The 15,522-nt window shown below is 41.2% G+C and overlaps 1 protein-coding gene across 13 annotated transcripts in view; it reads right to left on the bottom strand.

Moving 5' to 3' along the window:
• LOC134208942 (hepatic leukemia factor) overlaps positions 1-15,522 on the bottom strand; it is a 250,100-nt gene that overhangs the window by 42,196 nt on the left and 192,382 nt on the right. For 9 of the 13 annotated variants that reach the window (XM_062684902.1, XM_062684912.1, XM_062684913.1 and 6 more), the window contains exon 3: positions 8,615-8,763. In XM_062684902.1, the coding sequence (XP_062540886.1) occupies positions 8,615-8,763 (149 nt within the window). Of the gene's footprint in view, positions 1-8,614; positions 8,779-15,522 lie in introns of all 13 variants that reach the window. The other 4 variants (XM_062684903.1, XM_062684900.1, XM_062684904.1 and 1 more) reach the window with 1 other exon arrangement.

Raw genomic sequence — 15,522 nt, 5'->3', positions numbered from 1 at the left:
TACTCCGGGGAATTCTTGGATATCCTGGAATGAAACACATGTTTAAGGCATGTACAATTTGAATATTTAGAAATGCTGGGAGCATGTTCCATACCAAAGAGTCCAACAAATTTTAGGAAGCTTTGAAGCCAAAACTATAGGAAATTATTGGAAGACCTGAAACATGTAATGTTCACCTATACAATTTGGGTCTTTGGATTGCTATGATTATTAGGGTGGCTCAAATTAGTATGGGACAAACTTTTTTCAATTTTTTTGATGGGCCGCCCTCTTATTCCGTTCTATTTGATGCCCTGATGCTCTGGACAAAATTTCAGCCAAATCGGTCAACGTTTGGGCGGTGCTAAACTCGTTAAAATTTTATATGCAAAAATGTATGCAGAAACATCCAAAAAATGAATTGCAATTGGACGACACAACTTATGAAGAAGAACTTTGATACTCATTCAGATCTTGAAGAATTTAATACAGAATGTTATGCAGCAAACCGCGAGAAGATTAAAGTTTGCCCGGCTAAGTTATTAGCATTTCTCTGAAGTGGGGTTTGAGCAAATTTCGTTTCTTTTACCTTTGAAAAGAAATAAATTCACCCCTACAACACTCCAGTAAAATGCTAATATCTTTGCCTAATAAACTCTAATCTTCTCGCGGTTTTCAGCATAATATTCTGTATTTAATTCTACAAGAACTGAATGAGTATCATTGTTCTTGATCGTAAAATGTGCCTTCCAACTACAAATCACTGTTTTTGGAAGTTTCTGCATACATTTTTGCATATAAACTTCCAACGAGTTTAGCACCGCCCAAACGTTGACCGATTTGGCTAAAATTTTGTCCAGAGCATCAGGGCATCAAATAGAACCGAATAAGAGGGCGGCCCATCAAAAAATTTGAAAAAGTGTTTTTTGAGCCACTCTAATGATTATATATCATATTTATATTCAAATATCAATGATTAAGTAATCTAAGCAAAACAAAAAAATGCCCTCAATGATCTATGAATAAAAACTCAGTGTTTTTTATATAGACTGATTCATTTGTTACTAAAATACTGTTCATCACAAAACAATCATTTGGCTATAAAAAATATTAGAATAAAAATGTATCTATCTTCTATCTTTCTATAAAATAAAAATGAAATGGTCTGTGTTCGTATCCGCATAACTCAAAAACGGCTGGATGGATTTTCTTCATTCCTTCAGCAGCTACATTCGTTATAGTTTCCGACGGGTTTAAATGATATTTCCTCATGCAAAAACCACGAGTTAGATTGAGTAAATCGTGAAAAACTAAAATCAGGAATCGTATGAAAATTTAGCATGGGCTGTTTACAACGCACATTTTCGCTTACTATGCAGGACAACGTCTGCCGGGTCGACTAGTACATGATAAAAATAACAATTCAATAAAAATTCCGCGGAACAAAAATTAAAAATTTCGTTTTATTTCGTTATATTTGGAATAAAATTGGACCTTAATGTCGTTCCGTTTCGCATTCACGGAAATAAAATATATTTCGTTTCGTTTCGAAGCAATATGAACATTTCAAATTTCGTTTCGTTTTGCCAAAAAAAGTGTGCTACCGCATACCCTTAATATTTGATATAACTGGAAGGGGCAAATTATGGCAAACAATCTCATGTGCATAACAAAGTACAAATAATTGATATTATTTAATTGACTTGACAGTTGTATGCGAATTTAAGGCATGTTCAGTAGGGCAGTTCACATTTCAAAAATGTTCGAAAATTCCAACTCCCATATGTTTATTAGCATCATTTTGATAATATAGGAGTCCTGGCAAAATTTCAGACAATTCGGTGGCCATTTAGAGGTGGCGCGAAGTCAATTTATGTTTATATGGAAATTTGTATGGGAAAAACTTAAAATTCATTCAAATCCCCCTACAACTCTTAAATCGTGATGAATTCAAATAAACATCCCCAACCTCCATTTTTGGAATCTATTTGGGCTCAACCAGTGGGTAAATCATTAATTTTGATTTATATTTCCACTGCTACGTTGAGGCTAATTACACCATTTTAGCCACTTATCCCACATTCACACTGTCAATAGAACCGTTCAATCCACTCATAACTAATGTGTTACCCGGAGGTCTCATTTATATAGATTTCAAAAAGGGAGGTTGGGGATGTTTATTTGAATTCATCACGATTTGACAGCTGTAGGGAGACTTGAATAAATTTTACGTTTTTCCCATATAAATTTCCATATAAACATAAATTGACTTCGCGCCACCCCTAAATGGCCACCGAATTGCCTGAAATTTTTCCAGGACTCCTATATTATCAAAATGATGCTATTAGACTTATGGGAGTTGGAATTTTCAAACATTTTTAAAAATTGAACTGCCCTAATGTTCAGTCATAATCCATTTCCTACTATGCGAAGCAAGAAACCAATCTTCCATTTTATATCATAAGCCCTTCTAAGTGAAACTTCAAGTAAGCGTTGACTTCAGGTCGAATTATTTTTTACTGTATTTTTGACAACCGGCTCTCTAAAATTATAAAATTTGAAATTTATGCGCGAAAAAATAAACAGGATTCTGACCAATGCACCATGCGTCTCCATATTCCCCGTTTTTACTTCCATAAGAATTCTGAAGGATTTCAGGTAGATATTTTCTGTTCATATTCCTAAGAATTCGCAAATTTGATCAATTTTGAATCGGTATTGGAAGTGGAAGGGTCCTAGGGAGTCTACAGTCTTCATAGGGTGTAGATATTCAAATCAACCTCCTTAATAAAGGCAGTTATTGAAGAGTTGAAAACTTAATAAATTATGTGAACTCATACTGGAATAAATTGGCATTTCAAGTAGTTTTTATTGTTGTCATAAATCCAACATTGGCTACGGACTCTGTATAATCAAGTTTGCCGATCAACCTCCATAACGAATGCAGTCATTAAAGAATTTACAAGTTGTGTGACCTCATATTGGTGTAAGTTTGCATTCCAAGTAAAAAAAGTCAGAAACACCGTCTTTGACCAACTGTCATATAGACTGAACTCTTAACACCTTACATGAGACAACGTACAGGACACATAACACCCAGTGGACCATCGGCCCATGTAGCCCACGCGCCCCAGGTAGTTCTTGTTATTGGGATTGGTTCTACGTTGCATTCAAGCAGTTTTTGTTGTTGTCAAGAGTTCTACCTATATGGCCGGGGTTCAGCCAAATCTCGCCAACAAAAAAATACCCATTTTTCTGCCCAAGCTTTCGTTTAGTGAATTTAATTGATCGCAAATCGTATTAAATATCCTTCAACCTCATAACTGAGGATACCCTTCCACAAATGTACATTTGTACGTATGACTTTATATAAATGATTGTCTTTTTTTGTATGAACAAAATAATATAAGCAAGTCAAACAGCCACTTGGTGCGATTCGGCTGAAATCAGACCGTATAGTCTTTGAACTTCATAGAGTCAAGATCTGGAAATCAACCTCCATGACCGAGACAGTTATTGAAGAAATAACCAAGTTATGTGACCCCGTCTTGGTAAAAGAAGGGCTGACAATAGTCATTTGCGTCGTAGGAAGAAAGTTAAATTAATAAAATCTTCGTCATATCATTAAACCTACCATTACCTTTCGTTTTTTTTTCGCGTCACATGTCTACCACGAAGATAGACGAGCGACCAAAATTTATGACGATTTCTAGAGGCACTTCACATTATCGATTGCACGGCACCAAAGACGTAATGGTTAAAAACGGAAGATTTTAATACAATTGCTCCATTGAAATCTTAAAGATTTGAATTATTTTAATACAATATCTGTAAAAAATTGCATATGCCAAGATTTTATATAATAATTGTCAGATATTTTTTGTAGGATAATTTTAATTTATTTATAACGGTTTAAAAAAATCTTCACATAGCTGCTGCCGCTCGGATAAAAATAGTATGGAGTCTGCGAGCTTCGATGTTGTCATGAAAATTTGGTTGCACGACGAAAGCAAAAGCTTTACTAGTCATTGACAACGCGACGAGTAGAAGCGAAGGCACTACATCTCGTCGCTACTGGGCATAAGTTTCCATTCGATAGTTCTTGCTGTTGTCATGAGTTCTATGTAGTCTATGAACTTCATAGAATCAAGATCTGCAGATCAACCACAGTCATGACGGCAGTTATTTATATGTTGCTGTCACGGTTCCCTATCATTAATATAAAGCTGTGTATGCCTTGGTAATGCAAAATGCGATAAAATCAGGCTGCGGGGGCAGCAGGGACTATGTCCAAGGGCTTGACGATCCCTCCCCAGGCCATCTGCGAGTTGTGGCGCCTGCCTGGGATGTGGTGGGGTTTGACAGTGGGCCCTGTTAAACCTCTATAAAAAGCTGCATGTATCCGCAAGTAGGCTCCGCCAAAGCGACCGTGTGCCGCTCAAAGCGCACAAGCCCAAGTCCTGGTGTTAGGTGGGACGCTAAACAGCCCTGACACGACGGCCCTCCGACGAGACAGGAGGTTTCGCAGGCCCAATAAGCCGCCTTTAAAAACAACTATTACGAACGACATAGAAGATAATACGACTCGATACAATCGGCAACGACCTAGGCAACGAATAAAGGATCACGATTGGAAGCTTGGAACATGGAACTGCAAGTCGCTAGGCTTCGCAGGTTGCGATAGGATAATCTACGATGAATTACATCCCCGCAACTTCGATGTCGTAGCGCTGCAGGAAATCTGCTGGACAGGACAGAAAGTGTGGAAAAGCGGGCATCGAGCGGACCTTCTACCAAAGCTGTGGCACCACCAACGAGCTGGGAACCGGCTTCATAGTGCTGGGAAAGATGCGCCAACGCGTGATTGGGTGACAGCCAATCAACGCAAGGATGTGCAAGCTGAGGATAAAAGGCCGTTTCTTCAACTATAGCATCATCAACGTGCACTGCCCACACGAAGGGAGATCTGACGACGAGAAAGAAGCGTTCTATGCGCAGCTGGAGCAGACATACGATGGATGCCCACTGCGGGACGTCAAAATCGTCATCGGTGACATGAACGCTCAGGTAGGAAGGGAGGAAATGTATAGACCGGTCATCGGACCGGATAGTCTGCATACCGTATCGAACGACAACGGCCAGCGATGCATAAACTTTGCAGCCTCCCGCGGAATGGTAGTCCGAAGCACTTTCTTCCCCCGTAAGAATATCCACAAGGCCACATGGAAATCACCTAATCAAGTAACGGAAAACCAAATCGACCACGTTCTAATCGACGGTAAATTCTTCTTCGACATCACGTACCGCAGTGCGAATATTGAATCCGACCACTACCTCGTCGCAGTATGTCTGCGCTCAAAACTCTCGACGGTGATCAACACGCGTCGGAGTCGTCCGCACGGCTCAACATTGGGCGGCTACAAGACGGTAGACTAGCCCAAGACTACGCGCAGCAGCTGGAAGTGGCACTCCCAACGGAAGAGCAGCTAGGCGCAGCATCTCTTGAAGATGGCTGGAGAGATATTCGATCCGCCATTGGAAGCACCGCAACCGCTGCACTAGGCACGGTGGCTCCGGATCAGAGAAACGACTGGTATGACGGCGAATGTGAGCAGTTAGTTGAGGAGAAGAATGCAGCATGGGCGAGATTGCAGCAACACCGCACGAGGGCGAACGAGGCACGATATAAACGGGCGCGGAACAGACAAAACTCGATTTTCCGGAGGAAAAAGCGCCAGCAGGAAGATCGAGACCGTGAAGAGACGGAGGAACTGTACCGCGCTAATAACGCACGAAAGTTCTATGAAAAGTTGAACCGTTCACGTAAGGGCCACGTGTCACAGCCCGATATGTGTAAGGACATAAACGGGAACCTTCTTACGAACGAGCGTGAGGTGATCCAAAGGTGGCGGCAGCACTACGAAGAGCACCTGAATGGCGATATGGCAGACAACGGTGGCAGTATGGTAATGTACCTAGGAGCACGCGTGCAGGCCATGCGACTTCCGGCTCCGAATCTCCAGGAAATCCAGGAGGAGATCGGCCGGCTGAAAAACAACAAAGCCCCTGGAGTTGACCAACTACCAGGAGAGCTGTTTAAACACGGTGGTGAAGCACTGGCTAGAGCGCTGCACTGGGTGATTACCAAGGTTTGGGAGGATGAGGTTCTGCCGCAGGAGTGGATGGAAGGTGTCGTGTGTCCCATCTACAAAAAGGGCGATAAGCTGGATTGTAGCAACTACCGCGCAATCACATTGCTGAACGCCGCCTAGAAGGTACTCTCCCAAATTTTATGCCGTCGACTAACACCAATTGCAAGAGAGTTCGTGGGGCAGTACCAGGCGGGATTTATGGGTGAACGCTCTACCACAGACCAGGTGTTCGCCATACGTCAGGTATTGCAGAAATGCCGCGAATACAACGTGCCCACACATCATCTATTTATCGACTTCAAAGCCGCATATAATACAATCGATCGGGACCAGCTATGGCAGCTAATGCACGAAAACGGATTTCCGGATAAACTGATACGGTTGATCAAGGCGACGATGGATCGGGTGATGTGCGTAGTTCGAGTTTCAGGGGCATTCTCGAGTCCCTTCGAAACCCGTAGAGGGTTACGGCAAGGTGATGGTCTTTCGTGTCTGCTATTCAACATCGCTTTGGAAGGAGTAATACGAAGGGCAGGGATTGACACGAGTGGTACGATTTTCACGAAGTCCGTCCAGTTATTTGGTTTCGCCGACGACATTGATATCATGGCACGTAACTTTGAGAGGATGGAGGAAGCCTACATCAGACTGAAAAGCGAAGCTAAACGGATTGGACTAGTCATCAACACGTCGAAGACGAAGTACATGATAGGAAGAGGCTCAAGAGAGGTCAATGTGAGCCACCCACCACGAGTTTCTATCGGTGGTGACAAAATTGAGGTGGTTGAAGAATTCGTGTACTTAGGCTCACTGGTGACCGCCGATAACGATACCAGCAGAGAAATTCGGAGACGCATAGTGGCTGGAAATCGTACGTACTTTGGACTCCACAAGACGCTCCGATCGAATAGAGTTCGCCGCCGTACCAAACTGACAATCTACAAAACGCTCATTAGACCGGTAGTCCTCTACGGACACGAGACCTGGACGATGCTCGTGGAGGACCAACGCGCACTTGGAGTTTTCGAAAGGAAAGTGCTGCGTACCATCTATGGTGGGGTGCAGATGGCGGACGGTACGTGGAGGAGGCGAATGAACCACGAATTGCATCAGCTGTTGGGAGAACCATCCATCGTTCACACCGCGAAAATCGGACGCCTGCGGTGGGCCGGGCACGTAGCCAGAATGTCGGACAGTAACCCGGTGAAAATGGTTCTCGACAAAGATCCGACGGGCACAAGAAGGCGAGGTGCGCAGCGGGCAAGGTGGATCGATCAGGTGGAAGATGACTTGCGGTCCCTCCGTAAACTGCGTGGTTGGCGACGTGTAGCCATGGACCGAGCCGAATGGAGAAGACTCTTATATACCGCACAGGCCACTTCGGCCTTAGTCTGAATAAATAATAAATAATAAATTAATAATAAAGCTGTAAATGCCTCGGTGATGCAAAATGCAATAAACTCAGGCTGAAATCATGATGCAACAGGAGTAAACAAAATCTGGTCAGTCCACAAAATGCATATAGTACTTTTAAAACCGGCCGAAAGATCTCCAATTACGCGTGTGAATCTTAAGGCGAAACGTCGGATGAAGAATAAAACTCGCTTCAATTACTTGAGACTGTGCTCTGTGCAGACTGTTCAGCCGTTTTACTCATATTTATGGTACAATACAATAACATGAAACAAACCACTATTTTATCTCCATTCTAATTAAATTATAAACGCGTTGCTTAACAAGTCGTTCCTATTGAAAAAAATGGGAAAACCATGATTGAACTAAATGAAGTCAATCAAGCGCGTCTGTCGCTTGCTACGATCCTAGCCTTGAAAAGTTGGACGACTCTATTACCTAAATTGGTAGAAGATACATCTTTAGACTACATGCTGAGGGTGGCTGGGTTCGATTCCCGGTGCCGGTCTAGACAATTTTCGGATTGGAAATTGTCTCTACTTCCCTGGGCATAAAAGTATCATCGTGTTAGCCTCATGATATACAAATGCAAAAATGGTAACCTGGCTTAGAAACCTCGCAGTTAATAACTGTGGAAGTGCTTAATGAACACTAAGCTGTGAGGCGGCTCTGTTCCAGTGTGGGGATGTAATGCCAATAAGAAGAAGAAGAAGACATCTTTAGACTAAAAGTAAGTTAAATATTAAACTTTGAATTGGTCGAGGAAAAATCAGCAGAACAAAATAAATCTTCAGTAGAATTTTATGTGGAAGATTTGTTTTTAGAATTCGGAAGCATTTTTACTTGAAAAATATAAAATGCTTTTCGCGTTAGGTCGAAAATATCGTTGAAGACGATTTTCGAACCGGCCCACACCTGTTCCTCGGTTCCTCGACTATTCGGAACCATAAGCTAAATATTTTTTTAATACCCATTATTTTTTTTTCAGCAATAGTTTACAAAGTATCGAAGATGACCAGTTTGAGAATTTGAGTATTTTGAGATTCTGTTCGATCACATCTCCCACTCACCTGGTGCACTTTGAGATCAGAGTCGTAGGGTAGCGTTTTGTCCCACAGGTTCGGTCCCAGAAACGCCGCCTGTGCCTCGACGTTCCACGGGTCGCCATCCTCTTTATGTTTGTCGTCGCCGCAGATGTCTTTGTTATTGCTTGATTTACCTGAAAATAGAAAGACTACTATTAATTATAGATTTGTTTGATGAAAATTATAATCGGTATTGAGCAAACAGAACACAAACAAAACACAGAAACACACAGTGGAATGGGTATTTGGTGAGTTCTCTAAAATACTGTCAGTACAAAATAAAACTTCAACGAAATCGAATCAATTTTTTTTTTTTTTGAGAACGGAAATAAAAATCGCGAAAAGTCGAGCGGCGGGGGTCCACGGAAGCTTACCAGCTTCCGACAAACAGCAGCTCATAAATCTCAATAAGTGAGCATCTCGCCGACGAACGCGAGAGTGATCGCACGGGACGCTCGCAATTCACACGAGAAAACGTTAACGGCGCAATAAATCTCATTAACTATTACCGCACCTTTTGTTTTGCTTTTCCGTCTGTTTTTTTTTCTTTTATTTTTCAATTGCACTTCACTCCGTTGTCGACGCGTCGCCGGATTCAAGCCGGGTGAAGGAAGTGGCCAAGGGATGGGATGAAATGGCATTGGCATCATCAGTGTACGATCACGGTGGAAGAATGGCAAAGGAAAGGAAACGAATACAAGATCTTGCAACCCGCCTGCGGCCATGTCGCTGCAGCCGGTATAGTGAAATAATATTGAGGAAGGAAACAGAAGCACGATCGAAAAAGAACGTTTCATATTTGATATGTTAGGGTTTTTGTAATTTTTCATAGTTTGTCATTATTTAAGAGAAAACATATAAACTTTATGACTAACCATGACTTCTATAAAACAAAATTTATTGTTCTCCTTAAAATTTTACTGTATATTTATTATAAGTTATTTTATAAAAAATGTGATTTTGAAATGTTTTTAATTTGTATGCCTTTAGATGATGTCAATCATAAACGCGGCGAAAAACACTACAAAGCGAAAAAATAATTATAGGTATAATAGACTGACGATTCCCGGGTTTGATTTTTTGTTACAATTGGTGAGTTCATTCCATTTCAATTCATAAGATACATATTTCAAGGAGTGGTAGCGATGAAATATTCGATTAACATAAATTGTCTACTCGCCCAATGTCCAGGTATAACTTTGAAGCGTATATAAAATGTATTGTTTCTTACAGAAAATTATATAGTAAAGCTAAATAGACCTTGAAATCATGCGCCTAAATTATTCATCAACGACACTTTCACCTACAAAACAATCCACCAATCTGCGTATTACGCAACTCTTCGAACCTTGTTGTCAACAGCCCGGTCTCGATGCAACTTTCCTCACCGCTGCTGCTGCAGCCACACGGTACCGACGAAGCCATTGTTTACGAACGAGGAAAGTAGTTCAGAAACAATCGAAACTCATTAGCAGAGCGCAACGTGGTAGAGGAAGTCTCCGAAACCCCTCACGCATGGCCGCAGAAACCAGTGCATGCGGTTACGCGTTGTTGATCGCTGGCAACAACATAAACAAACCACAGACACACTGCCTTCGACTCGGCAACTCGGTATGCCTCTTTTGCTGTCGGCAGTAGTTGCTTGTAGTATACATACGTGAAGTTGCCTCACAGGACCGGCTTCAATAGGATGCTAGTAGGACTACCCCTTTCTCGTCGGCCAGCACCCACTCATTCACCCAATAGAAATTAGTGGTGTCTCACGTCTTCAGCTAAACACTCTATTATGAGGGACGCACGGGCGCACATAGCTAATGCGCAACAGAAACGAACCTGATACATAACAGTGGTAGGAATTACAGTGTGGGGCATTGAAAATTATGAATAATTCAGTGTTTCAGCGTGCAATAATGAAACCAAGCTATCCTAAAATGGCTGGTTTCGGTTATTGGTTAGTCCTAAGTGAAATTTTTGGACTGCATTATTTTATTCGTTGAAATGCATAAAACAAATAATAGGTATAAATAGTAATGAGGAATTTCTGCTAATCTGTGAGAAGGCAATATTAAAAATCAGGGAATCTAATTACGTAAATAGGTACAAGATCTTTAAAACTAACAGCGTCCAAAAAAATTGAGAAAAAAATATTTCATTTGCATATTTTCATCGTACACACACTGTAGCATAAACTAAGCCGGGGCAGGACCGCTCTGTCGTAACGTTGTTGGCTGAATTCCAAACGCGGTCGTTCGAGCCGTCGTCGGAACTTGCGCGGAACCCCGTCACCGCTAATCAGGTAAGGTAGTGACGACTTGGAGAAGGCAGGCAAGCGGAAAGTCACACAATTTCACTTTCGCTTTTATTCGTCCGGAGAGGAATTAAGTGTTATGAGTTGTTTCTTCGTGTCGTGTCCGCTGATTTAGGTTTGTGTTTCTTCGGCGCGGCCTTTCTTTTGCCGTTCCTTCTCCGGCGCAGCTACCTACTGCTGCCGTAGTGTTTGATGCGGAGTTTTGCGATCGGTTTTGGTAGGTTTTACTATTTCGAGCGGTGCGTAATACCAGTTTGGGCGATCTTTTGTGATCGACCGACTTAGTTGGAGTGGTTGGCCATAAAAGCCGATGAAGCACAAATAAGAAAAAAAAGAAACTGGCATAGCTTGATTGCACTCCAGAATAAAGTTTGAGCTAATGTGGGATTAGGATGCACATGTACAGAAAGTGTCGCACATGCATCTCTGAGCGTATTCTAACCACAATGTGCAATTTGACAGTTTAAATTTTTAAATAATCGGAAATTGGCTCTCTCAGTCCGAAGAATCAGGACGATGGCTTTTTCACTTGCCCGAAGTTCCGGCCGATGGCTTGTGACATAGTCTACCCTAGTAACACAATTAAGTCCAATTTTGTCACATTAACTCATATGTGACGTGTTTTAGTTGTATATTAAGTCACATAAACTAATTTCACAGCATGAGATTTGCTTTCCAACCACAATGTGCACAGGCCGAGAGCTCTAGTATTTTAAATGATCGATACGCTTTTAAATGATCGATACGAACACTCGCCCACTGTAGGCCGAGAACACCTCTGCACTAGCCACGATATTATGCGGAATCAATTGGAAACTGGGGGTTAAGTTCTATGGCAGAGGTTCACGGGTTGCCAATATGATATTAATGGAAAATTGGTATATTTTTTTTTTCTAATTGGATGCCGAAACAAGCTTTCTCGTAGGAGGAATGGGACGGGCCTGGGATTGAACTCACGACCTCCTGCGTATGAGAAGTGGTAGCCATATGGCCACCAAGCTTTTGTGGCGATCTTAAGAATCTAAAAAAAAAACTCAGAACTTGAGACAATTTCAGTAAATTCAGACATTTATTTTCTTGAATTTCATTATTTTCATTATGTATTCATTATTCCAATTGTTAGATTTTTAAAACCTACTTTGGTCCCTTTATTTTTTTCGAATTTTCAGTAGTGCGTGAACTGTTGCTACTGCAGGCAGCTTCTGAAGATATCTGAATTGGCCAGAATTGCATGTTTATGTTTCGGAATTCCATACGGACCTGATACCTTATTTAGCTTAATGTTTCTTGCAGCTACGACAAGTTCGTCATTATAGTCACTAATGGCACTACGCCAAGTGACCAGTACGTTGTAGCGGACCAGTCTCATGAGTCATGCTTCGGGAACAACCCACCGGGTTCCTGGCTAACATCTCCGGGGATTTCTCAGGAGGTAGAAGCAGAAGCAGACTCTCTTACTACATTTGTAATATCATAGATCAGAGCTATGCTCGTTGCCTGGAATACCATGCGTCTCTCAAGCCGTTTCGCGTGTCGATTGCACGTCGCAACCTTCTTTTAGCTTTAAGACAGACAGATCAGCAATCGTGTACGACTACCAATACACCGGTTGGCGATTGCCGGTTGGCTTAGTCCTCCTGGGCATCGTTACGTCACATGCACGTATCACCACTTAGCTCTATATCATTGAAATGATTTTTCAAGCACTTTCGGGTTAAATTGCGAGGTGCACCATCCTGGATCAGCTGTACCGGTCCATCTTGTGGTTATGTTGGAGGTATAACGAACCCTCAAATGGGATCCCTAGTCTACTACCAATACGTTGAAGTCACCTGCAACTACAAACGGTTTAAAACCAGCCTGAGCAGCACACATGTTCTAAACAGATTGCTGAAATTCATATGTGACCAGATTCAGTCACAATCAAGTCGCAGCAACCAAATCCGCTTCGGTTGTGCTACTTGGGAGCTAGCTTACCTGCAAGACTATCGACTACCCTGTACTACTCTGTACTCCGTCGTAGAGGACAGTAAAAGCTAAAAAACTGAACACCGTTCACCTTTGCTTTAAAGAAACCCCCATCAATATCTCCAATATCTCCAACTGCTGTTTCCAGCAGGATTCTGTATGAATTGAATAGCAATGCGACATCAGCTTTACACTCAATAACCGACTATTGTAGGAGCAGTTGTGCTGCCTCGAAGTGGTTCAAGAAGAGCTGACCTGAACAAAGCATAAAAGAATAATTAGAGTAAAACCCTGGCAATAAACCAAAAATATGAAAATGAATAAATCCACACAATTATAGCTTTATTTCAGCGTTAATAGTCTGCTTTGGTTATCTCATCCAAGCCTGTGAACTGGATAATCGAAACTGGTCATAGGACTCTCATTTGAACTTCATCTCCTCTTCTCTGGTTCGCGACGTTGTGCATAAGGACGTTAGGAATAAATACGTTAGACATAATGAACGTTAGGCCTAATTCTGCCTTCTTTATGACATGGGCTATTCTTTGGGTCATTTTATGCCTAACGCTCATTATGCCTGACGTACATTATGCATAACATGCTGATGCCTTACGTACTTATGCCTAACGGGGTATATCCAATCATCTCACCTATCCGCGTTAGACGGATGCAGTTGACGATTCCTTCTAGGCGAGAAAGCTTCTTGTCGCTCCTGATGGCCTTTAAGACATACCTTGTATCGTCTGACTTGACAAAAATCGCTTCACCTACGGGTTTTCGTTTGCCATGGCCATAGCATAATTGTGAATAGCGTCAAAAGAGAGAATTATTTGGCATAATGAACATTTGGCATACATTTTTTCTGTGCTCAAGAAATTAGTTGTTTGACTAAGTGGTTCTGAATAACCAACCGGAATGTTGAATATAACACCGATCAATAATAATATTGAAACGACATTTTTTTTTGCAGAAAGCATGCACTAGCCGAGTATAAAGGAATGATAATTGTTATCCCTCCATTGGATTCATGGTTTCCCAGTGAAAAACAACAATAATGCATCTATAGGGTTGCGTTTGCTCGGGCAAGGCAAAGGAGGATGTGATCCCTTCTTAAAAAGAAGGCTCTTTCTCGGATTATGGCAATGGAGGGTGCACCCATTCTTGTCCATTCTAATCCATTCTTTAAAAGTTCATCACCCCTTCTAATCATGCAAGGCGTTTTCGGTGATCATTATAAAAAATAAGGAATTACCGAACGTTTTGACGTACTAAAAACTTCAATCATCATCAGCGGATCATGTTATACAGAAATTCTACTCCCATCACTTCTCTGCTTCTGTTTTGTTCAGGGGCTGTACACTAATTATAAATCTTTTTTTATTTATATGGATTTATATGGAGAAAATAGCAGACCCCCCCCCTCCCACCATATGAGCTTACGTAATTAGTGCACAACCCCTCAGGTATCGAGATAGGGAACACATTTATATTTGGCCGATTGACGTTCAGCCGAACAGTTAAAATTTGTTTCCTAGTTAAGTGAAGTGAGAAGTGAGATGTTCGAAGTGATTAGTGAACAGCGAGTACAGAGTAGTGAGAAGTGAGTACTGTGTTGAACTTAACCCTAGAATTAAAAAAACACATTAATAAATCTTAAAAAAAAAATGAGAAGTGAGTACTGAGAAACAGAAGTGAGTATTGATTAGTGAGATGTGTGCAGTAACATGTGAGTAGTGGAAAGTGAGGAATGAGAAGTGAGAAGAAAGTGATAGTTGCGAAGTGAGAAGTAGGATGTGAGTAGTGAGAAAAACAGAAGTAAGGGGTGAGAAGTGAGAAATTATAATTGGGAAGTGAGAAGCGAGATGCTGTGTAGTGAGAAGTGAGTGAAGAGATTTAAGACAGAAAGGAGAAGGAAGGCAGAAGTAGGAAGAAGAAAAAGAAAGGATGACCCAAGTAACATATTAAGTTTTATTCCGCTCTAAAAATGGTTTTCAAGGTCAATTTATAAGATCTAACAATAAAACCGAATAATACACAGCCACCTTTTGATGACAACTATAAGAGTAAGATATTGCCAAGTGGCCCTCTCCAGATAGCCACTATAAACCTATTATAAGAGCATTTAGAAATCCTTTTTAAACCATCCACGAAAAAAGGGAATTTGGCTGCAACAGCTGTCAAAATGTAACTTTGAAGAAAAAGAGAAACAAAACTTCGCAGAAAAATAATAACAAAATGGATTGTTGATAAAAATTATGCTGATGACAACCAAATAATATTTATTTTCCAGGTTTATTTTTCGATTTAGTACCGTTGATAAGAAGTGCCCGTTTGATTCTATGGTAAAAGCTGGGGAAAAAATAAGATTGATCACCACGCGCCGGCAATATAACGTAATTCAGAGAAATAAATCGAAAATATTTATTACCACACCATCTAGGATGTCCACTAAATCAATTAGTACCTTTGCCCAAATTATAAATAAATAAAATTATTCATCAGAAAAAGTATGATACGCGTCGAAAATGTCCTTAAATCATGAATTTCAGTGATATATTTCACTGACTGCGAGATGCTACTTCATTTTCAATATGGCCATCATGGAATTTTATCAGAA

Source organism: Armigeres subalbatus, chromosome 2 (genome assembly GCF_024139115.2).
Source record: "Armigeres subalbatus isolate Guangzhou_Male chromosome 2, GZ_Asu_2, whole genome shotgun sequence".
Taxonomy (NCBI): Eukaryota; Metazoa; Arthropoda; class Insecta; order Diptera; family Culicidae; genus Armigeres; species Armigeres subalbatus.
The sequence above is the reverse complement of the archived record's forward strand: the minus strand, read 5'-3'. Positions and strand labels throughout refer to the sequence as shown.